Below are 25,185 nucleotides of genomic sequence, written 5' to 3'. Positions count from 1 at the left end.
GTTGTGTTGTTTTTATATAAACTTTCCTGTTTTTTAATCTCCGCTGCCAAACATCTCCCTACCCCCAGGATACAGTATTTTAGCAAAACCTCTTTGGGGGTATTCTTGCTCCCAGTTTTAGGAGGAACTCTTCACAGTGTTTACCTCTAGGAATAATACAATCTTTTGATACAACCCCATTTTCAACGTGTCCTATTGAAAAGAAATCAAGGAATTTTTTTCTCCCCATAAGTCAAGCTCTTAGTAGTAAGACTTTTCATTTGCTTTCCAAGAATGTGTCTTCACCTTCCCTTTTGATATGACAAATGCCTTGCTGCAGAGCTGTGGCCTCCGTGCCATGGATCTGTGATTTCACCGCTGAATCAGAGTGAGCATCCAGGGGCAGGCTCAGGCCTTGGTATGACTAAGAAACTCCACGTGTGATTTTGACTTTCAACCAGGAGTAACTATTCTGTTCCAGTGATTAGCTTCTACAGTTTACCTGCATGGGCACAAAGAAGAAATCAGAGACCCTGGATATGCAAAGAAAGCCCAGCTTTTAATTAATTAATTTATTTATTTGAGACAGAGTCTCATTCTGTCACCTAGGCTGGAGTGCAGTGGCGTGATCTCGGCTCACTGCAACCTCCGCCTCCTGGGTTCAAGCAGTTGTCCTGCCTCAGCCTCCTGAGTAGCTGGGATTACAGGCCTGCACCACCAAGCCTGGCTAATTTTTGTATTTTTAGTAGAGATGGGGTTTCGTCATGTTGGCCAGGCTGGTCTTGTACTCCTGACCTCAAGTGATCTGCCCACCTTGGCCTCCCAAAGTGCTGGGATTACAAACATGAGCCACCATACCCGGCCCCAGCTTTTATTTTTTCAGACCAAAAGTTTGCTCCAAAAATGTGTTTTTCCAGCCAATTAGAGTTTGTCAATTATTTGTGTACGGCAAATGTAAGAGACAGTCTTTGCCACAAAAATAACTGTTGTTCACATGTGTTTGCTTTGTTGTTCGCTGGCTGACAGGGAGACACACCTTGCCTCAGAGAACCTTAGAGACTAGTGGGGTCGCCAGAGAGGTAAAGAGATAATGGTTGATAATGAGGATGGTGTGAAAGATGCGTGCAAGGTTCTGACGTGGTTCTTTCAGTGGTACTTCATTCTTAACATACTACCTTCTAGAACTTTTTTTCTCTTTTTGGAGTCAGGGTCTTGCTCTGCCACCCAGGCTGGAGTGCAGTGGTGACAGCTCACTACAGCCTTGAACTCCTGGGCTCAAGTGATCCTCCCACCTCAGTCTCTTGAGTAGCTAGGATACAGGCACATACCACCATCCCTGGCTAATTAAAAAAATTTTTTGTAGAGATAGGGTCTCATTATGTTGCCCAGGCTGGTTTTAAATTCCTGAGCTCAGGCAGCCCTCTCATCTCAGCCTCCTGAAGTGCTGGGATTAAGTCATGAGCCATTGCCTGGCCTGGACCATTTTAAAACTTGAACATCTAAAATTTGGCTTTGCTTCTCTATAAATGAAATTTCCTTGGTGTGTATCAACTTCCTTCTTGCAACATGTCACTGAACTGTGACTTAGTTACTTTCATTAAAGTCAGTGTTTCCTAGGATGTGGCTACATACAGTATAGTGGTGTTCAAGATGCCTTTGATACACAGGTATAAATCTGTTAAGGTATCTACTTTTTTTTGTTTTTGTTTTTTTTGAGACAGAGTCTCAATCTGTCGCCCAGGCTGGAGTGCAGTGGCAGGATTTTGGTTCACTGTAGCCTCTGCCTCCCAGGTTACAGGGGTTACCTGGCTAGCTGGGGTTACAGGCATCTGCCACCATGCCCGGCTAATTTTTGTATTTTTAGTAGAGATGGGGTTTCACCATGTTGGCCAGGCTGGTCTTGAACTCCTGACCTCAGATTATCCATCTGCCTCAGCCTCCCAAAGTGCTGGGATTACAGGCATGAGCCACCGGGCCTGGCCAGGTATCTATTTTAATGTATAATAGGAAGATACTAATTTTCCACTTAGGATGATGAAGTTTCCTTCCAAAGAAATTTAAGTTTAAATGTATTTAAGTGGAGTGATGTTAAGAAAGTAATAGCCCAGGGACACTCAGCCATGGCAAGATTGTGCAGGCTGTATGCAGCAGAGGATGCCTACAGAGGAGAAACCATCTATCTGCTGCTCCCAACAATCATCAAGCAGCCACGTGTTCCACATTGAGATGAACAACGTCTCCCAGCCTGGCATTCTGGGCTCTTCTGGCAAGTCACTGTTTGTTTCTATTTATTTGCTCAGAGCCACTGGCCTTACCCTTTCTAGACCTCTTGGCTTCCTGACCTCCAGATGCCATCCTCACTTCTGGAGGCCACTGTAAAATGGAAGAATCTTTCCCATGATTCTGTTTGAGCTTGGGAGAGTTTTTCTTCTTCCTCTTGTTGTCGCAGTGGTTGTTGACCATTTTCTCCAGCGCTCTGGTGTTGTGTGTGCTTGTGTCTGCAGACAACCTGTTAATCATGAACAGCTTTGTCTGGTACTTCCTGCAGATGGTTCACACAGAGAGGGAGACGTTTGCTCCTTAAAGTCACTGTTTTCAAATTTATAAGTCCTGTACATTGGACTATGAAGTGAAGACAAAGAGAACAGAGTTCAGCCCATCTAGAAAGGGCTGTCCTTCACACCCTGGTGAATTGCGGCCTCCTCCATGCAGACTCTGACTACCTCTGGCACCGAATGCATCGCCACCTGTGCAGGCAGCACTTTGCTTGTGTCACTGCTCCCTTCCGCACCGATCTCATTCTTCCCTGTATTGCAGTTACCCTTTCATGCATCGTCTTCCCCTCCCATGGCTGCGTCTGAAAGGCAGTGGCCGCATCTTAATCTCTCAACAAATATTCTGAGCATCTGTTATGTGCCAGGCACTGGCCTGGGAGCTGGGCAGTTGGAAGTGAATGACACTGACAAAGTCTCTCCCTCCCACAGTGTGTCATCTTTGTATTTCCCAGCATCTATCGTAAGTGTGTTAGTTATCTATTGCCGCATAACAGATTACCCCAATACTGAGCGGCATAAAACAAATGCATTCCTCTTGCAGTTTCTGAGGAAGTCATGGGTGTTTTTTTTAAAAAGGCAAAATTTTGTTAATTTTTTCAGATTAAAAATTTTGCACACACATATGTCTATATAATCTGGGAGGAATCCAGGAGCAATTTAGCAGAGTAGCCCTGGCTCAGGCTTTCTCAAGAGTTTGTGATACAGGAGGAGCAAGCCCCAAAATTGGAGGGTTCTTGGCTTTGCCCAGGAAAGAATTCCAGGGTAAGCCGGTGGTGGTAGTAACTTTTGTTGAAGTGGCAGTGCACGGCAGTAGCAGAGGTGCTGCTCCCTGCAGAGCAGGGCTACCCCGTAGGCAGTGTGGCCAGAACAGCAGCTCAGAGGAAGTTCTGTAGTCCTATTTATGCCCATTTTTAATTATATGCAAATTTTAGGCAGTTTATGCAGAAACTTCTAGAAAAAGGCAACTTCTGGGTTGTCAGGTTGTTGCCATAGAAAGGGGTGGTAACATCTGGGTGTTGCCATGGCAATGGTAAACAACATGGCACTTTGGTGGGTGGGTGTGTCTTATGAAAAGCTGCTCCTGCCTTGTCCCTTTTTTAGCTAGTCCTCAGGTTGGTCTGGTGTCTGAGCTCTGCCTCTGGAGTCGAATGTTGCCTCCCACCTCGGTTGCAGTAAAGATATTGGCCAGGCTGCCATCATCCGAAGGCTTGACCTGGCAGGAGGATCTCCTTAGAGGCTCCCTCATCTACATGGCTGTCAGCCAAAGCCCTCAGTTCCTCACCACATAAGCCTCTCTCTGGGCGCTCATGACATGGCAGCTGGCTTCCCCTCAAACAAAGGTTCCAAGAGAGAAAAGGTAAGCCAGAAGGACGCTGTGTGTCTTTTGTCTCAGTTCAGAAGTGACACACAATTACTTCTGCCATATTCTAGTGGTCACACAGACCAATTCTGGTACAACGTGGAAGAGGGTTGATTGCAGAAGGTGCTGGGATCGTGGGGGCTATTTTGAAGGCTGGCTACCAGAGTGGGGCTTTCCACAGTGGATGTTCCATAAATGCCTGTTAAAGTTTTACCCCTACAATCCTTAAGTCAAAAGCTCTACTTTTATTTTTAATAGACTTTGTTTTTTAATAGTAGTGTCAGATTTATAGCAAAGGCAAATGGAAAGTACAGAACATTCCCATATACCCCGCTTGCCGCCCTCCCCATGCACAGCCTCCCCTGCTGTCAATATCCCCACCAGAATGGTGCATTTGTTACTATCAGTGAACCTACGTTGACACATCATTATCTCCCAGAGCCCATCGTTTACATTAGGGTTCACTCTTGGTGTTGAACATTCTGTGGGTTTGACCAAATGTCTAAGGGCATGCATCTACCATTACAGTATCATACAGAAGCGTTTCACTTCTCTGAAAATCCCCTGTGCTCCGCCTGTTCATCCTTCCTGCCCTCCCAATCCCTGGCAACCACTGATATTTTTACTGCCTCCATAGTTTTGTTTTTCCCAGAATATCACATAGTTAGAATCATATGGTGTGTAGCTTTTTTAGATTGGCTTATTTTACCAGGTTAATTACGCATTTAAGATTCCTCCATGTCTTGTCATGGCTTGATAGTGCATTTTTAAAAAATTATTTTTAACAAAAAAGTAGGCATACGTTTTGCCCTGGCTTTGCTGATAGGATCATTTTGGAGTGTGTGTAACCTTCCGCTAAGTTTAAATAATTTGAAAGCTTTACCCAGCTAACATGCTTCTGCCACTTGGAAAAAAAAAAAAGTCCATAAATGTGTTTTGGGCAGCCTTTGTGACTTGTCGTTGTCTTAAATTGTCTTCTTTCCTTTGCAATCAGATTCTCTAAGGGCCTTGCCAGATCATTCATGTTCTGCTTGTCTAACCATTTGTGGGAAACCTCTATTTGAAACCCTCATTATGTTCTATTTAAAATAGACTTGGTTTAATGTACAAAGTAACCAAGTCTTGCTCAAAGAACTAACCTCTCTCAGAGGAAGGTCTGTGTTCTGCATGTTGGTTGACAAAGGCACCTGTCACAAGTAGGTGCTTGCTATTAAATAGAAGCCTCAGGTAGAGGGCAAGGGAACTATTCTTTTTTATGGGGAAAAAAATAGAGCAACATCATTGCATGTTGACCCACTCCTACAGTGAACTAGCAACACATATGCAGATGACAAAGGCAAACTTCAAGTTAACTGTGTTCATGGCTGTGTGATTTTCCTCCTCCTATTCTTTCATGAGGCTCAGGAGAAAGCAGGGCTCAGAGCAGGAGAGCTGAAACTACCCCCATTAGAACGAAACAAGTATCTGTATAATATTATTCAATGCTATACCTTCCACTCTGACTCTTGAGAGGAACAGAGTTTTTTCTGGTAAGTTGCAACCAGACAGCTAGTGGCTCTCACCAGAAGGAAAAAAAATAAAAGAAATGCTACCAGAAGCCTACATATTTGGAGCAAAACCCTTTGTAGAGCCTAGTGTATGGTAAGGGATGGAAAATCCCAGAAAAGGTTTAGGGTGAGTTAGAAAGATGTGCTCTATTTTGTCTTAGCAGAAAATCAGCTCAACTCTTCAAAACTTGCTAATGCAAGGATGAGTGAGAATGGTCACTGGATTTGTATTTGACAACTTGCTCGACACTGCACCCAATGTCTTATGGAAATATTTTGTAATAGCTCTGTTTAGCTGGTTTAACAGCAGTATTTGTAATAAAACAAAGTCAATGAGTGGGAAAATGTTCCCTATATAACAATACCTCTGGGGGACCAGGGCAGTGTGGATCCTAAGGTACCAATAGTCACCGCCATTTTCCTTGTGGTCATAAAACCTCCTGAGGCCAAGGAGGTAGTAATGATACCTGGGAGGTGATATATAACCTTTGAGGTATCCTTGCAAATGGAAACCTATGAAGGAATTGCAAACATGGCACCATCCTTCAAGATGTTTTCTAAATATCAATTATTTTAGCCTCTCTTGACAACCTTTTTCTGCCCACTCCAGTTAGTGACACTCCTCTCCTTTCCTTTCCTTTTTCCTTTCCTTTCCTTTCCTTTCATTTTTCCTTTCCTTTCATTTTTCCTTTCCTTTCATTTTTCCTTTCCTTTCCTTTCATTTTCCTTTCCTTCCTTTCCTTTCCTTTCCTTTTTTCCTTTCTTTCCTTTCCTTTCCTTTCCTTTCCTTTCCTTTCCTTTCCTTTCCTTTCCTTTCCTTTCCTTTCCTTTCCTTTCCTTTCCTTTCCTTTGACAGTCTCACTGCGACACCCAGGCTGGAGTGATCTCAGCTCACTGCAACCTCTGCTTCCTGGGTTCAAGTGATTGTCCTACCTCAGCCTCCCGAGTAGCTGGGATTACAAGCATGCTACACCATGCCCAGCTAATTTTTGTATTTTTAGTAGAGATGGGGTTTCACCATATTGGCCAGGCTGGTGTTGAACTCCTGACCTCAAGTGATCCGCCCACCTTGGCCTCCCACAGTGCTGGGATTACAGGTGTGAGCCACCGTGCCTGGCCTTAGTGACACTCTTGAAGTGGGGACAGTCCTTCTGGAGAGGGGTCTCACCCACAGGGGGTAAGGAACAAGCATTAAAGGGATATGCATTTTTTAAAAAAATGCCCCCCTCCTCCCACCCAGTGATTCCTATGTGCCCTGCTGACATCGGGGAGAGGATCCCTTCTTTCCACTTTCAGTCAACAGAGCAGGTGGAGGTCAGCAAGCCTCTGCATGGGCCATCTGAGAAGGCTGCCTTGAAAAACAAGTTCAGCTAAAAGATCAACCTGGGTCCTGGGGCCAGATTTGCCGCTAACTGACATTTGACATTCTTTATCTGTACAACAAAGGGGTTGAATTACATGGCCCAAAAGGCCACTACAGCAATGATATTTCCCTGTTCCATTTTGAGCAGAAGCTGAGTAGTATCACAGGATGAGTTTACCATGTTTTCTAGCAAATCTAAATGCAAGGTTGCAAGCTGGTCAGAGCTGGCTTACAGATGTGTTTTGTTTACACTCCCCAGTGTTTTGTGCTTGATGAATTAGTTGCCAACACTTAAAAATAGATGTAGAAAATTCTGGATCTGGCCACACTCACCCCTCATCCCTGCATAGTAGCCTCTGCCAGAGCAGGCACGTGCCGTTGGCCTCCCCACAGTCCCACTGGGCCCATTTCTCTCATTCTCATACCTCCCCAGCCACTGTAGAAGTTTGAGTTTGTAACTCCTGTTTTAATTTCTCTTCTTGTTCCCTGGATCCCATGGGACAATGACACTTTGTAAAGGCCACATGTCTAAGACTATTTCAAGGTCTTTCTGCTGCTTGGGCTAGCTCAAGAAGAGTTGGTTTGTGTGAGCATGTGAGCTGTGGACATGTGATCTGGCTTGGTCATGAACACAGAGAGTGGGAGGAGAGCTAGAAGCTGAATGTGATGGTCCTGGAAAGCTCCCCATCAGGTGGCTGCATTCTAGACATGCAAAAGGGATGTGAGAAGTTCAACATGAACATCTGCATGCATCAGGGAGAGATGAGACCAAAAAAGAAAAGAGCTTATGGGGTTTTTAAGTGTCTTCTTTCCTTCCTCCTCTTACCCTTATTGTCCAGGTCCATGTCACAAACGGCGGGCAAGCATCTGCTGTACCCAGCTGGGGTCCCTGTCGGCCCTGAAGCATGCTGTCCTGGGGCTCTACCTGCTGGTCTTCCTGATTCTTGTGGGCATCTTCATCTTAGCAGGTAAGAGCAGGTCATTTTTGTCCTGGTCTTTTGGGATGAGGAAGGAAGACGTGGAGCTTCCACTCTTCACTCCCACTGTCATGAGCCCAAACACTGCCCTTGTCACCATGGAAACCTCGGAGGAAGAAGGAATAAGCTCTTCAGTAGTATTGCTTGTTTTGTGTGGGAGTAGCTGGCAGGGGCTATGTGAGCTTGTGGAATTGAAGAGTCCAGCAGTAGAGACCTAGCTGCTTGGAGTGGCTTCTGACTTTTCCTTCATCATTGTGGGACATTGTGCATTACACTGGGCCTCCCTGGGCCTCTGGGGTACGGTTTGCACTGAGAAGGCTGGGCACTGTCTTAGCTTCTGGTCCTGGAGTGCCATGAAAATAGTTGTGAGGCACTTTGCTTCCTGGTAAACCTGCTGCCCTTTGCAGTTACTGTAGGTAGAATGGGTTTGCCCCAATTCGGCCAGGCTCTCATTAACAATTTCTGTCTTTTGAGATGGGCAGGTGATGGGCTAGGGCTAGCGTGTTCTCCAGCCATGGAGAAGGAGAGCTCATGGACACAAGAAGGGATGGAACAGGAGCCTGTTGGCCCCAGGCTATGAGCAGCCCAGCTCATCATCTATAGGTAGTCCCTATGAAGACAGATGGTGAAGCAGATGGCTGTAGTGGTCTTCTCCTGACTCCCTTTCAAGGGAAGGGCTGCTCAGTTCCCACCTTTCTCAATGCAGGTAGGTAGGACTGGACACAAGTAAGGCTGAGGGATCAGTTTATTTCCACCCGACATGTCTCACATGAGTACCTGACTTGCAGCAAGCTCCATGCTAAGATTGGGGGCACAGCTAAATAGGATACAGGTGCTTCTCTCAAGGAGCTCCCAGACTAGGAACTGAGGTGGGGTCATGCAGATAGAGCCCTGCCTCGAGGCAGAATGCGACGGGCACTGTGATGGGGTGTAGCCCAATGCGATGGTGACAGAGCAGGCACATACAGGGAGGTGCGGCTGCTGCATGGAGCAGGTGGAGTTGGTGGGAGCAAGGCTGCTGGCCAGGCCTAGCTGACTTGGAGCACTGAGGGAGGGGCCCTCGGGTGAAGCCCAGGGCAGGAATCTGGAGGTCCGGCCCTTACAGATAGATGACCTTTTGCTGGAAATTTCGAGGCAAATGGCCAGGACCTCCCCGGTCTTGACTCACTTTCCGTCAAGAGGGACTAGTCAGTTGGGTGATGTAATGGGGTGTTCAATGCTGCCTGAGCCTTCAGGTTTCCACACTCAGGGCAAAGACATTGGGGTGGAGTCTGTCCCACCAATGAGCAACCTGAGGGGCGGCCAACAGCAACAACGAGAGAACCTCATGATTCATCCCTGGGACCAGAGGACAGGGGCCAGCAGGGTCCCTCGCAGGCCGAGTGGGCCAGAGGAGGATTTGAACATGTTCTCGGACTGCTTGGTGAGAGCTTGGGATCTGGGTTTTGTGGGTTTGGCTGCGAGGACCATAACAAATTTCTGGAATGTTCAGAAAGCATTCCAGCTCAACAGGAAACCAGAACAGGGACTTTTAGGTGACAGATGCAGAAAAGCTCTGCAGAACAGGAACTTTAAGGTGACAGATGGGGATCTGGAGGAGAGGGACCAGGCTGGTGGGGGGGCTTGGGGCAGGCCTCTGGAGGTCCTGGAAGGGCATCGTCTCTTGGGGAAGAGAAGACTTGCAGCAGAGTGACGGTTCTCTTCTGGTGTCTGGATGGCTGCCACATGGAAAGGGTAGACATGCTCTATGTGACCCCAGAAGGCAGAGCTAGGACCAACGGGTGGATGTTATTAGGAGACAGATTTCCATTCAAAATAAAGGACAGTTTGCTAACAAGTAGTGCTGTCCAGTATGATGAAAAAAAGGCTTTCTCCTGGCTTGGAGATTGAATGAGGTTTATAACGATGTCCTGGAAGCTTCAGAAAGGAGGGTGGAACATGGTTTCCCAATCTAATAGAAATGCTGCCATACCTCCTTAATTGTTCCAGCATTTTTCTGATCATTATAATTATCTTTGAACCTGAAGTTTCTGGGTACCACATTGCCTGTGTTGAACAAAAATTTGGGGTGGATTGGGACGGAGCTGGTGCAACAGTGTCGTACCTGATCTCTTGCCCCTTGGTGTGTGGCCGCTCTTACCTCCCCAGATTCTTGTCTGGAGAATCATGCTGGCCTCTGCGGGAGGTTTGGTGAGGGTGGCATAGGAAAGGGACTTGGCAAGGTGGTGGACAAGTCTGAGGTTCTTTAAGGAGGCGCTGTCTGATCTTAGAGAGGTTTCTTTAGATTGCCTGATTGAAGACCTCAGCGATGCTCCTTCTCAGAGATACCAAGATCAGGGGTCGGGGGAGATCCACAGTCCAGTGTGAAGAAGAGCTTGCCTGGCCTTCTGTTGGGTGTCCTGCCATGGGAGAGGGCTTCCCCTTCTTGGGTAGAAGTCACTGTCTGTGCCCAGAGAGGTCACCTTGCACAGGAGATCCATTTAAACCATTCTTAAAACCTCCTTGTCAGTGCAAATCTCATAGCTCCTATAACTGGATGACAAAATTGTCCACTGCAACCCAGCGCCATATCTGAATACTGGATTGGCAACATCTCAGTGTGCAAATGCTTACTCTTACTGTTTCCCCATGTGAAACATTTGTAATCAAACTACACCAAAATATGAGTCTTATAGGCCCCACATAGGACTTCTCTCAATTCATCTTCTTGCCCAAATATTGAAAGTAAAAGGCAAACATGTACCTCACGTTTATGCATTATCCAAGTTTACCTGTTTGAAGGTTAATCTGGCCACCACCCAAATTATTCTATCAATTGGATTCTGCCCATCATCCAACCTGACCAGTGTCCTCCTGGGAGCTTTACTCCAATAATCCCATGCTGGCACTGGGTTCTCTTCCCTCAGCTCATAGCCTTTCATCATCTCCCAAGGAGACGGCAAGAGCCTCCTCCTACCCCCAATTCCTCTAAGCTTTTCTATCTCTTCCACACATTTTGATTATTACCTTGGCTGACGGTTCCCTATTATGTTTTCATTCTGTTGCCAATTCATTTTTGAACAGTACAGACCATTAGGTTTAAGTTCATGAACTAAAGAATTGAGATTTGCCTGGTCGTGTGGCCAGGGGGTCCTCAATCCAGCACTTCAGGCAAGATGTCCTTCGCAATGGAATTAAAGGGTCAGAGGGAGCTCAGTCTTAACCATGACTCTTCCAGGCAGTCACTGTGGTGACTGGGTGTGGTCATCAGGAACCATCTCTTCTTCCCCTTTCCTGAGACAGCTCTGTAGATAAGTCTGAATTCTCACTGTGGAAATGAAACGGCAGAAAGGGAAAGTGAAAAGATCTGGGGTTCAAATGTGGGGTGAGGCTGCAGCATCGCAGCAATGTAGCAAGACCACTGGTCTACAGGGAGAGTCCCTGGGGAGATATGGGCTCCTCCTGCACCTTAAATTACTTCTTTTCTAACAGCACCAGTTGGTCATTGTCATCATCATCCTCAACAAGTGCTGAATTTGTGCATGAGTGTTCGGTGAGTGCAGGGCAAAGGGACAAGCCCTAGGAATAAAACGTCATGAGATGTAGGCCCTGCACAGGAGGGTTTAAAATCATAAACACAGATACCCACCGTCAGGCAATGTGATGTAGCTTCTGCTGTTGCCAAATTATATTATTGTATATTGTATATTATTATACAAAGGAAAGCCCAATCCCTGAGGGCTGGAATGGTTGGGGAGGGCCTTGGCCCGGGGAGAGTTGTCCACCTGGCTTTGAACTGAGTATCCCTTTTGTGGATCACCTTGTTTCAAGCAGGTCTGTCCTTGGACTTTGCAGGAAAGAACAATATGCTCAAAGCCCATGTCCGTCTACACTGTAGCTTCCTGATTCTATCACGCATCTTGGGAATAGGAGCGTAATGCCATCATCCTTTATTGGGACACTCTGTCAGAAACAACCTTGTGAAATTTCATCCCTTGTGCTTATTGCAAGAATGATGTTGAGGATGTTATTTGTTACATTACACAGTGCTGTCCTCAGAGGACCCATGCACCAATTATTTTCTGTCTCAGTCATAGAAGGAGTTACATGTTCCTTGAGGAATTTTTTTTCACCTTATGGAGACTGTGAATCTGAAAGTCTTTAAAATTACTTTCAAGGAGGTAATTAACACAAACTTAAGAGTCAGCTGTCATCCCTTGTATGGGGATATGTGAATTTGAAGGTCATTAAAAGAAAAACCTGGGGACAGAATTGTGGTCCACCTGCGGCAAGTATAGAGACTTAAGGAAAGCATTTTTGTGTTAGTCTCATTCCTGGCTTCATTCGGGGTCTCTCTGCTTTATCTTCTTTACCTGGATCTCATCTACTTTAATCTTAGTGTAGTTAATGTATCCTTGTGAATTGCCTTAATTCTTTATGGAACAATGAAGGGTGTTATGTACAGTTTTATCTTTACAAAAATTTCTGCCTATTCTACTTAATTCTTCAAATGCATGATGTTTTTAATGTGTGAATGAATGACAGAGACAAGAGAATCTAGAAAATATTTGTAGAAAAAAAGATGATTATTTCAGTTTTAACCAAGTACCTAATTGAGATGAATATGGAATTGCTACCCAGGGACATTTAGCTAGTAGAAGTGGCAGGTGTGTGATTAACTATATTAACACATCTACCATGTTATGAACTGCATTGACGTCATAGCATTTAAGAAGAATATTGAGACAGGCAGGACCATGTAGACTTCATGCTGGTTGCAAGTAGGGACTTTGGAGCCAGCGTGTCTGAGTTTGAACCCTGGCTTCTCTATCACCAGCTATGTGACATTGGCTGAGGCACTTGGCACTTCTCTGAAAATGGGGGAAATCAGTGTACTGCCTATATTAATCTGTTTTGCATTGCTAAAAAGGAATGCCTAAGATGGGATAACTTATAAAGAAAAGAGGTTTATTTGGCTCACGATTTTGCAGGCTGTGCAAGCATGGCAGCAGCATCTCCTTGGTCTCGGTAAGGCCTCAGGAAGCTTCCAGTCATGGCAGAAGACAATGGGGAGTAGGCACGTCACGTGGCAAGAGACAGAAAGGAGGAGGTTCACTGGTTCTCATGTGAACTAATGGAGCAAGAACTCACTCATTACCATGGGGGGGATGCCAAGACATTCATGAGGGTATCCACCCCCATGGTCCAAAGACCTTCCACTAGGCCTCACTTCCAACACTGGGGATCTGATTTCAACATGAGATTTGGAGTAGTAGCTGTCGTTATTGTTATTGCTGGCATTGGTATTACCACTATGATTAGCATCGTCACTCTTACTTTTTCTTTGTTTTCTTTGCAGTCAACTAACCTTGATAGCATAACCTAGGGCTTAGCCCCAGGTTATCTGTGAAGGCTCTGTAACCGTGGGAACATCACTTTGCTGTCTGAATGGGAGTTCACCCATTTGTAAAGTGAGCAAATTGGGCAAGATTAGTGGTCTCAAACATTTTTTACCATGAGCTACACAACCAGTACACAGATATAAGCATAGCTGAGATAATACTTAAATTTGTAATGCCTTTCTACTCTATTCTATTTATGTTCTTTTACATAAAAATAAATGAATGAGATCACAACTCATTCATTTATTTCATAATTCGTGAACAGGATATAAGCTGTAGTCTGAAAAACAATGGGCTAAATGATACTTCTATTATTCTCTGTGTCTTTTGAGCATTCTTGGAGTAGTTATATTCTCTTCAGGATATGGACTTTGAGGCCAGACTTCTGGGTTCAAATCCAGGCTGTACTATGGAATGGCTCTATCATTTTGAGGCAAATAATTTAACCTCCAAGTGACTTGGTTTTTTCATCTATACAATGGGGTGATCGTGGTGCCTACCCCATGGGGCTGTTGTGAGGATTGAATTAAATAATACGTGAAAATTAAAACTCTTAGTGCCTGGCACATAAGTACTCAGTAGGCTGGGGACAGTGGCTCATGCCTGTAATCGCAGCTCTTGGGAGGCTGAGGCAGGAGGATTGCTTGAGCCTAAAAGTTTGAGATGAGTTTGGGCAACATAGTGAGACCTAATCTCTACGAATACTTAAAAAATGAGCCAGGTATAGTGATATGCACCTGTAGTCCCAGCTACTCAGGAGGCTGAGGGAGGAGGATCACTTGAGCCCAAGAGTTCAAGGTTGCAGTGAGCCATGATTGCATCATTGCACTCCAGCCTCAGTGACAGAGCGAGAGCCTGTCTTAAAAAAAAAAAGTGCTCCAGAAATATTTGATATTATTATTCCCACAATCAGAGACAGTTTGCTTTCAGAATAGCAAAGAATTAGAGACCTACTTGTTTAGCCTGAGCACCCAGTAACTTTGTCTATAAACAGAACTGGGCTCAGTGCAGTACGTGTCCATATGCACATGTTTCCAATAAACACAGGGAGGCCTGGAGACATTGTTGGAGAGGTCCTTGAGGTACCGTGACAGTGCAGGGCTCAGTAAGCCAAGAAACAGGAACAGAACAGCATTTCCAGGATTGTAGCTCTTGAGGGGAGGGAGCGATGGAGCCAGCAGTGGCTCCACCCATGGCACTGAGATGCTTAGCTTCAGTGGGCGTCTCCTACAACCTCCCTCCTGACTTCCCAGGCAGACACGGTGTTGTGCTTTTCCCAAAAAACAACTGCGAGTCACAGAAACCCCTTCCTTGTCCTCCTCGACTTTCCCATACACTGTTTCTAGTTCTTCTTGCAGGAACAAATCATATCATAACAAGGCGTTCTCCTCATCCTCACGATTGCTCATCAGTGGGTTGGTAACACCAAGGAAAGTGAACCCAGTTCCTCCACCTTTGTGTCTTTGGGCCCCAGTCTTCACGCTCACCATGCTGTATTGCAATGATTGGTTTCTGTGCCGGCTCTCCTTCTAGTCCAGGAGAGCTCTTTCATGATAGGGCACCGCACCTTGTTCACAGCTGTCCTCCCACTGCCTACCATCCTGTGCTGCATATAGCAGGTAATTAATGGAAGGACTAAACTGAATGCCTCAACAGATGGCCAGCCTCCCAACAGGCTCCAGGTGTGAGTAGTCAACAGAATTAGACACCACTCCTGGGGTGGCCTAGCCAGGGGGGAGTGTGCCAGGCTGTGACCATGGATGTTGATATTAGTTTAAATTCTCATGAGACTTACTACTTTTTCTTTTTGTTTTTGAGACAGTCTCACTCTGTCACCCAGGCTAGAGTGCAGTGGTGCAATCTCAGCTCCTTGCAACCTCTGCCTCCCGGGTTCAAGCGATTCTCCTGCCTCAGCCTCCTGAGTAGCTGGGATTACAGGTGCATGCCACCAAGCCCGGCTAATTTTTGTATTTTTAGTAGAGACAGGGTTTTGCCATGTTGGCCAGGCTGGTCTTAAACTCCTGGCCTCAAGTGATCTGCCTGCCTTGGCCTCCCAACGTGCTGGGATTGCAGGCATGAGCCACTGCGCCTGGCCTCTCATGAGACTTTCTAGTGAGACTCATAGTAATACAGGACCCTACATCCAAATGATGGAATACCATGCAGCCCTCAATGATCAGGTCAGATCTCCTCCTCACCCCAACCCCAGATCTCTTTCAAAGGAAACCATTGCCTAGTAGGGGCTCCCCCATTGCGTGTCTGGCTTTGTTGGTCTTGTTGCTTCAAGTTAAATGCAGATCTTGTCAGCGATCCCAGTTAGATGTCAGCACACTGGTTTCTGCCAGGTATTGCAGTCTGTTGGATCTGTTTGGCTCTGGACTTGGACATCTGTCATTTATTTTTAACAATCAGCCTGTGCTATCAATCATGTTGGAGCCAGTGTCACAACCGTGTCCCTATAGTCCCCATTCTGTAGCCTGCTGCCACGCACGCAGTTCCCCAGAGGACATGAGCAAGGGCTTGCCAGCCCATGCGTGCATTTCACCCCTTGTATCCTGGGAGGTGAGTCAGGGTTGTTTGAAGTCCCCCCAGCCTCTTCCTTAGACTCAGACTGCAGACACCTGAGCAGGTCACTGTACTTCCCCTGCCCCCACTTCAGCTCTGTCGGGCTGCCCTAGCCATCAGAGCTTCTCCTGCAGAAGGCACCTCTGTCTCACCTCAGAACCCGGAAGACGGGGAGGAGAAGGGATCGAGAGCCAATTGACACCCTGAGTTTCCCACGGAAGATTCCACTGCCCAGGGTGATGCCTCTGACCACGCCTGAGCCATGTAGAAGTTGGGGGCAGAGACAGCTGAAACACTGCCTGCGAATCTGACAAGTACTCCCTGTTCTCTGGAGCTTCAGCCAAAGCCCTGCTTACTGCACTCAGGACACTGCAGAGCACCCATCTCTCAGCTCCATCCCGCTGCAATCCTTCTAGGCAAAGAGCTAAATTCAGCCACCACCTGTTTTTATAAAGTTTTACTGGAACACAAACGTGCTCATCCATTTGTGTACTGCTTGGCTGCTTTCGTGCTGCAACAGCAGGGTTCAGTAGTCTGTGTGCCTGCAGAGCCTAAAATATTTACTACCTGGCCCTTCACAAGAAAACCATTTGCCAACCCTATGCTAGGCTTCAGTGATCACTAATTAGCCCTTTAATCCTTCCTCCCTGGATTGCAAGTTATAGTTTTCAGAGATTTTTGCATACATTGTGTCATCTAATTCTTATAACAATCCTAAGGAATCCAGAAAATAGCTCAGTTTATAAATGAGGAAGCTGAGACTTAGACGCATTGCCTGCTCTGGCCCACGGCCCCACGGCTGGGGAATGGGCGCCTGGACTGCAGCCGGGAATGGCGTGAATTCAGGGCTTCTCCCACCCGAGCCTCCTGGTCTGAGGCAGAATCTAACACCCAGTGGTGAAGTGCCTGGCACCGGAGTCAGACTGCCAGGGTAGAAACCGTGACTTTGCCAATTGCTATGCGACTTCAGGCAAGTTTTTCAACCTACCTGATCCTTAATGTCCTCATCCGTAGAGCAGAGCAGAAGGGATTACTCTGCCCACTTCGAAGTGTTTTGGTGAGGATGAAATTAATTCATCCATGTTAACCGCCTAGAACAGTGCTCAGCAGGTGGGATGTATCATTGGTGTTTGTTAAGTGATTTATAACTCGGTGTAAGTGCCACAGACTGTGCAGTATTCCAGCTTCGTTTCACCACACTGTACAGGAATATCAAGAGAAATATGTCAAGTGCTTTGATTTCTATCCCAGGAGCCAGGATTGGTGGAAACTTGAGAGTCATCATGCAGTGCCCAACCCTTGCTAAGAAAAGGAGCTTTTCTATTTAAGCAAAAAGAGAAAGGGAGTGGGCTTGAGTCTACCCCTCCCTTCCTTCTGCAGTTTTGCACCTCCCTGTCCATGGCTCAGCCTCTGTGCCTCCTAAACCCACCTCTCCTCTTGCTTTCTGGAACTATCTTCTGCTGGGTGTGCCCAGAGCTACCAGGCAGATTTTGCCATTTACCCGGGGCTTTGAATTTGGACTGGGATGGAAGCCGAACAACTAATGAGCTCCTGTCCTCCACCCTTTTGGAGAGAAGTTATAAGTTCTGGGAATTTCTGTGACAGTCCTGCAGGCATGGTGTCTTGGCTGACCTCGCCCAAGGCTTGGGGCCCTCTCCCATCAAATTCCAAACAACAAACACTTACCGGGTGCCAACAACAAGCCTGGCATCGAATGAGACACAGGGAGATGGGAAGAGAAATAAAGAGAGGCCCCTGCTGTGAGGATCATACTGACTGGCAGAGCAGATATGAATAAAATATGCTATCGAGCACAGGGCAGATCAGAAGCTTGAGAACTAGGAAAACCTGAGGTCAAGTATTTGATCATTTACGAGCTGTGATCCGGGGAAATTGTTTAAGCCTCTCTGGACCTCATTTTTAAAAACCAGTAAAATGGGGATAGTAATGAGTAATCATCAGTGTGATGAAAATACAGTGAGATAACACACGAAGTGCTTTTGCACAATGCCTGGCTTATACTAGGGCCTCAATAAACATTTCCCTGTAAATCTCAGAATAGAGGTTTCTGAGAAGTCCCAGTTTAATTCAGGGAAGCAATCATAGGTGTCCTTTGCTGCCCATCTACCTGCTTTACTTGTAAATCTCAGGCCTTGTCCCTCTTCTCTCCTTTTATATATGCATATATATTATTATGGGTTCCGGGATGTATGTACAGGTTTGTTACATGGGTATATTGCGTAATGGTGTGATGTGAGCTTCTAGTGCAAATAGCATCACTCAAGTACTGAACATTGCACCCCACAGGTAGTTTTCCAACCCTTACCCTCCTCCTCTTCTCTTTAACTGAACTGTCTTTCTAGTGACCGCCATCAAGTTCCATCAGATTCCATCTCTTGTCTTCGCCTGAATTCCACCTTCTCGTGGCCTCCCCACTTGGTTATTTAACAAACATCATCTCAAATCCAATGTGTAATCAGAAGTCTTGACTTTTCTCTTCCAAACCTGCTTCTCCTCCAGTCCTTTCCATCTCTGTAAATGACACCATGATCTACCTGAAACCAGTGCATGCTGCCAGCTGTATCTCACCTGCCCCCCACGTTCATGTATCAGAAGCCCTGAGGAGCTCCCAGCACCCTGACCTGCACCCCTCCAGTCATCGACACGTAGAGTTGCCAATGTTAGCCAATAAAAATACAGGAGCCCAGTAACTTGAATTTTAGATAAGCAATGGGTAATTTTCTAGAAAAAGTAGTTACCAAATACTTGGTGGAAGCACCCAGGAGGGAAAAAGGGGAGGCAGAAGGGCTCTCACATTCCTGTCCAGTCTCCAGTCTTCAGGAGGTGGAGGGTGGGATGGTGGGCAGTGGCCCTCCTTGGTCTGTCTCTGTTTTTAGCAGAGCCTGCTGGCCCCTTGCTGGGACCTCCAGGCAGATGGTGTGTTTGGTTTTGTTAGGATAATGTTCAGCTTCACCCCATGCTTCCACCTCAGAGACGGGAATCCCAAGTCTTCCTTTGCCCATGTGGCCTTCCCGTGTGCAGCCCAGAGTGGCCCGGCAGCTGGCAGCTTCCCTGGGCGCCTGCTTTTCTCTGCGTTCCTTTTGGAGGCTTCATATTCTCTGAGACCCTTTTTGGAGCAATCTAAGAGACACAGGGAACTGGTGGTAGGGTGGCCCCTTACTGTGTTCCTGTCTTGCCCTGCTGGGAAACCCTGGAAGAGGACCAGCTCCGGGAGCATGATAGGACCTCTCCCAGGGTCCCTCGCTGTGTTTCTGTCGGGCAAGAGTCCCAATCTGAGCTCAGCTGTCAGCCAGTGGGGGTGCCAGTAACACTGGTCACAGGGATCCCCATCTCTAGAGGGGTCTCTGGAGCCCCTGGATGAACATGGGGTGGGCAGTAACAATGGTGTCAGAAGTGACTTGGAGGACGTCAAAGTGCCACCTATGAGGGTGGGAAGTGGCAGATCCTACAGAGCCCCCACCATGCTGAGTCACACTGGATGGAGTGCTTCTGCAAAGCACTTTGTTTCTCCTGCTTGTTGTCAAAAACAACAGTCTGGCAGGCTGTCTTCTGTGAGACATTTTCAGTCTATTGTCTGCCAGAGCTTTGGAAAAATGGCATCTTTCCGGGAGGAGTCAAGGAAAGAAAGGCATTGCTTATTTACCAATTAACACTTGTCCCCTGACCATTGGCTGCAGCCATTTAACACATCTAAACAAGCCAGTCCCTTGAGGAAGTCAATGACCTTTCAGGATCTATAAAAGTACTTTATATGCGTTGGCTCAGAAATCCTCTTCTATTTGTCTCCAGGAAATGAGTACAAAGAAAGAAAATGGCATACGTATAAAACTCAAGGCCGGGCGCAGTGGCTCATGCCTGTAATCCTAGCACTTTGGGAGGCCGAGGCAGGCGGATTACGAGGTCAGGAGATCGAGACCATCCTGGCTAACACAGTGAAACCCCGTCTCTACTAAAAATACAAAAAATTAGCCGGGCGTGGTGGCAGGCGCCTGTAGTCCCAGCTACTCGGGAGGCTGAGGCAGGAGAATGGCGTGAACCTGGGAGGTGGAGCTTGCAGTGAGCCGAGATTGCGCCACTGCACTCCAGCCTGGGTGACAGAGCAATACTCTGTCTCAAAAAAAAAAAAAAAAAAAAAAAAAACTCAACCACATTCTTCATAATCACTCAAAGCTGGAAAGAACCTAAGTGTGCAGTCTTAGAGCGTTGTTTAAAAGACAGTTAACACAAAGGAGTATTATGCAGCCATTTCAAATATAACTATGACATACATGAGAGAGTGTTTATGAAATTGCATTAAGGGAAAAAAAGAGCACCCCTTAGTGTGTATACATTGTGAATGCTGTTGTGCAAACAAACATATATTACAAAAGGGCAAAGGATGGAGGGGAATTTAGAGAAATGAAAACCGTGGTGGAGTGGGTGGGAGGTTTACTGGTACACATCCTCTCAATTTCCTCAATGTTGTTGGGGTTCTTCATAAGACCACCCTTTTAAGAGGCCACAGGAATCTTCTTCTGCCCCGAGAATACAGCCCCCAGCATGGTGTTGACTGCCCTGGTGGAGGGGCCAGCTGGCCTCTTCTAGTCCTTTTCCTGGTTTAAGGTCCCTGACAGCAGAGGGTCCTGGTGCCTGGGAAGAGCCAGGGACAGAAGCTGGGTAAGTGTCCTGAGGACACAAGCAAAGGAGAGGCAGGGTGACGATACAGTCAGAGCTGGGAACGATGAGTTCTGCCCTCAGCTTTGTAAATGGGATGGAGGCCCAGGGAGGGGAAGTGTCCTGCTCAGGGTGGCAGAGTGGGACCTACATCGGAGGCTCAAATCCCCCAGGAATCCCTGCCTCCCTCCTCTGGGGTCCCAGCTGCTCCTCAGATGCAGACCCTGACTTTCTGGAGCCCCCCTGGGCTCTCGACGCCTATTGCTTTGCTCTGCCAATTAAAAAAAAAAAAATCTTCAACCTTCTTTGGGTGTAAACTCATTATTCAGATGCTCCAAATTTCCCATACAATGTTTTTCTAAGGTGACTCCCCCGATGGGCCTGACCCTCCTTCTCATCAAGGGCACACCCCGGGGTTTTGATCTGAGTCTTGGAGCTTGCGTCTGCCTTTGGGCTTCGCCACGCATCTCGTGCGTGTTCTCGTAACTCTGAGTCCTGATTTCTATGTGTGCCAGCAACTGCCGTCTAGAGAGCTCCACGTGAAGGGCACTGGGGACTTCCAATTCAACAGGCCCAAACCCAAACTCACTGTCCCCTCTCATCGCAGCCTCCCTTCTTTCTCCCTTCAATTAATAACATAACCGTCTAAGGTATAAGATCCACTTTATGGAGTTACCATCATTGTTTAAACTGAATCTCCACTGTCAGACCCTCTACCCAGCTCTCTACCTGAGGGGCTGGACAGAGCAGTGGGTCAATGAAAATCCACAGCTGGCAAGTGCAGGAGATGTAGAGCTGCTCCTTAGCTGGGGCCCCAGTGGGTGGCCCACTGAATCCTCCGTGGGCAGGAAGAGCAAAGGGCTCCCGCAGCCGACCCACCCATGCCTCTGGGCTTCGGACTCTCGAGACAGCCTGAGAGGCCACCTTTTCCTGATCTTTTGAGAGCCTCCTTGTTTCTTCAATGTCCTGGCCCTCTGGGTTCCCTCGTGCTTCCATCCCATGGCTTCCTCTTAGCCTTTGGCCCCGGTTTTCAGCCTTGGGGCCATCTGCTTTCCCTCTGGATTGGGCTATGGGAAGAGAGCAAGGATGCAGGGCAGCCCTCTCCAGCTCTGCTTCAGGGTTTGGCATCCACATGCATCTGACATTTATCCTGCAAAAGTGACCTGCTGTAAGCAATACCCCGTGCACTCTTGTGCTAAAAAACAGTTCCTGCCTCTCTTTCTCTTTCTGGCTTTTGACAAAAGGCTCCCTTCTGTTGTCCTGGCTTGGCCAGTGCTTGGTTCCAAAAGGAACTGGGTATATGTTATGACCAGAAAAGAGGTGAAGAGAGAGTGGGAAAAAAAATCCACTCTGTCTCACAGTGTTTCACTACAATAAATAATGCTTGCACACAATCCATTATCTATATGGCCAATGATTTCCTTAGGATAGGTCCCTACTGGGGGTATTGCTGTCAAAGTGGGTATATGTTTAAGGCTTAATGGAAAGACTGCACCAATTTGCAGGGAATTACAGGATTTTTCATTATTCTGCCTCTCTGCATGGTTTGTCACTCTCAGGCCCACAGGAAGGTCTTGCTGGCTGTGAGGAGTGAAGAGTACAGGGCTAAGGGAAGGAGCTCTGCAGGATCTGCAGCCTGTGCCCCCTGGGCGATGGCAATGAAGGCAGAAAGCCCCCTGACCACTCCCTGTGCAAGGACTTGGTCCATAAAGACTGGGATCTCCACCCCAACCCTTGAGCTCCAACTGCCAGATGGTCAGAAAACAACTGCCCAGCTGTGTCCATCTCTTAGGACTGCTCAAAGTACCTCAAACCAGGTGGCTTTAAACAACAATTTATTTTCTCACAGCTCAGAGGCTGGAAGTCCAAAAAAGGCATGAGCAAAGGCTGCACTCCCTCTGGAGCCTGTGGGAAAGGATCCTTCTTCGCCTCTTCCAGCTTCTGGGGGTGCCAGCCACCCCTTTGTTTCTTGGCTTGTAGGAGCATGGCTAAAATCTGCGCTCCCATCGACACCCAGCCTTCTTCCCTACATGCCTGTCTCTGTGTCCAGATCTCCCTCTTCTTCTAAGGACACTAATCATATTGGGTTTAGGACCACCCCACCCCAATACAACCTCATCTTAGTTTGATTATACCTGCCAAGAGTTTATTTCCAAATAGGTTCTGGGCGGACATGAGTTTGCAGGGGACACTATCCTGCAAAAGTGACCTGCTCTAAGCAACACCCTGTGCACTCAGGGCTAACAGAGCATGTCACCTGGAGCTCACGTGTCCCTCCTTCTGGGTCATGCTCTGAGGACCTGGGACTGGAATTCCCTGGTGTATTCAAGTTCACTCGAAGTCATTCCCAGTGAAAAATGTTGAAAGGAAGAAGGGATTCCGGGCCTTCTCTTCTCCAGCCTTGTCTCAGGCTGGAGCCTCCCCTGCATGAGGAAGAGGAAGGATTTGGCTTCCTCCTCTGGGTACAGGAGGCACATTCCCTGGTGTGGAGCACACTTGCATTCTGGGTGGGGCTCTGTCTTCCGCCTTACCGTGTGGCCATGGGCAGTCGCTGATGGCACCGTGCAGGACGGGAGGGGTCTCTGCACCAGAGGTCCAGCCTCGGGTCTCCTGACCCTGGCACTGCCACAGGCTGTGTGACCTTGGGCAGGAGGCCTTGCCCCTGTGAGCCTCAGGGGCCTGACCACTTGACACGTCAATGGTCACCAGTCATTCATTGGTCACCAAGAAAACCCATGTCTACTTTGGGGCTCTTTAAAGGTTCTGCTGGGGGCTCTGGGTTGAGAATTTCTGGGCTGGACCTTCAGAGCTCCATTGGCACTGATCAGTTCTTGGACCTTGGGAGTAACCATAGCTCCGGCTCCGGCTCCCACGGTGCTCTCCTGCTCCACTCAGCACAGCTCTTGTCCTGCTCAGACATTGACACTGGTTTTCTGTGTCTGACTCCACACTAAACTGTGACATTTCTGGGGGCACATATATGGATCCCTCTGTATCATTCACTAGCCTAAATTTTAGAATTACATTGACTTGCATTTCAAACCCATTCTGCTCTTTTTAAAAATTCCATGAGTTTGGGCAAATTTCTAATCCCCTTTGAGCACCAGTTTTCTTATCTGTAAAGTGGGGATCCTAAGGCCATCCTCTGAGTAACGTGGAGACCCTTAGATGAGATGACGTATTAAGCACCCACCATTCCTCTTGGGAAGGGGTGAGTCCCAGTGTATGATAATACAACAGCAGTTATTGGTGAGGTCTATGGAATAAATGGCTTAGTCCACACTGACATTTTTTTTTCCATAAAGCTGAGTGCTGAAATAGGAGTTTTGTCACAGAGCTCATTCCGATTGGTTGAAAGGATACAGAGGTGCTGTCTGTTAACATACACTCAAGGAAAATGCTGGCACTGGATTCCCAGGCATTGCTTAAGTGTCTCAGTCAGTGTCAGCTTGAGACCGAGGCACCTGCCCCGGTCCCCATGTGTTAGAAGGCCCCACTCTGTCCCTCTGGCTTCTTCCCAACCCACAAGGTGAGGCGTCCTCAGGGCTAAGAGAACATGGCACCTGGAGCTCACATGTCCCTCCTTCTGGGTCATGCTCTGGGGACCTGGGACTGGAATTCCCTTCCCCAAAGCCTCAGCTTTCTTCCAGGGCCTTTGGGCTGTTCTGGGGAGGGAAACCATGGTGCTGGCCAGAGGGTGACAAAGGGAGGGCTGCTTGCCAGCATTAGGTGGAGATTGGAGTTGGCCATGCAGGCTGGGATGCCCCACAAGCATGGGCATGAGGCCTGTGTGGAAAGGGTCTGCTCAAGGATGGCATTGCGGGTGTGTGTGGGGTGGGAGTCTCCTTACAGGGCAGGGATCTGGACCAGGTTCCAGGTAGTTGTGCATATTCCTGGCAACCCCGAGGTCTGGCTCGTGTCAAAGCGTAGACATAGGTGGTTTAATGGCAAAGAGCGTGTGGGTGTCCCTGCCTCAGCCCCTGGGGCTGGCATGCAGTTGGCAGGAGGATGTGCTAGACCCCTTCCCCTCCTTGGTGGCTCTGCACCTGCCCTGGCTGCAAGGACTCACTCCCAGGTGCCCAGTGGGTGGCATTCCCCCAGTGTTTCCAGGCTCTCAGCCCCTTTCTCACCACAAGGAGCCACGGTGGGCTGGCCACATTACTGAGGCTCCCTGGGTCTCTGCTCAGGCCCTGGTGGACCTGCCCAAGGCCAGCCTGCTTGTTCATGCTTGGCAGCACCGTCAGCAAGGCCAGCTTAGTCCAGCTCCAGAGCTTTCTGCAACAGCCCTTCTTTCTGTGGATGGGCAGTGGCTCCCCTTAGGTCCCACCCCGCTGCAACCCACAGGGGCCTCTTCAGGAGCCAGACCCATGTCCCTGGCCCCTTCTGCACCCGAGCAGGCTGCAGGGGAGGACTCAGACCTGACACACTGCCAGGCAGGAGCTTTTCCCATCTGGCTTTGGGTATCATGGGCGTGAGTTTCCACCGGGAAAGGCCCTCTTGCTGGTATGCGGTCGGGGTGGAAGGAGGACAGGAGGTGAGTCAGGCCGTGCTGCTGCTCTCTGCTCTGCCTGCCCTGCTTGCCCTGCTTGCAGGCTGAGTTATGCGGCCACAGTGGCCTGATTCCTGAGCTGCTCAATCCATAGTGTCCCAAAGACCGCCATGCTTCCACATGGTAGCTGCCAACCTCACCCAGCTCCACCCTTACAGTTACAGTAGTAATCATATTTCCCATCCAATAGGTTACTTGAGCCTTACTCACTGCTCTGAGGGAGACACTATTAACC

The 25,185-nt window shown here is 47.9% G+C and overlaps 1 protein-coding gene across 1 annotated transcript in view; it reads left to right on the top strand.

Moving 5' to 3' along the window:
* Positions 1–25,185, top strand: part of SCARA5 (scavenger receptor class A member 5) — a 123,183-nt gene that overhangs the window by 18,413 nt on the left and 79,585 nt on the right. Inside the window, exon 3 of the mRNA XM_003272915.4 lies at positions 7,644–7,772. Within this exon, the coding sequence (XP_003272963.2) occupies positions 7,644–7,772 (129 nt within the window). The remainder of the gene's footprint in view (positions 1–7,643; positions 7,773–25,185) is intronic.

Source organism: Nomascus leucogenys, chromosome 8, assembly GCF_006542625.1.
Source record: "Nomascus leucogenys isolate Asia chromosome 8, Asia_NLE_v1, whole genome shotgun sequence".
NCBI lineage: Eukaryota > Metazoa > Chordata > Mammalia > Primates > Hylobatidae > Nomascus > Nomascus leucogenys.
This window is presented reverse-complemented; position numbering and strand designations above follow the sequence as displayed.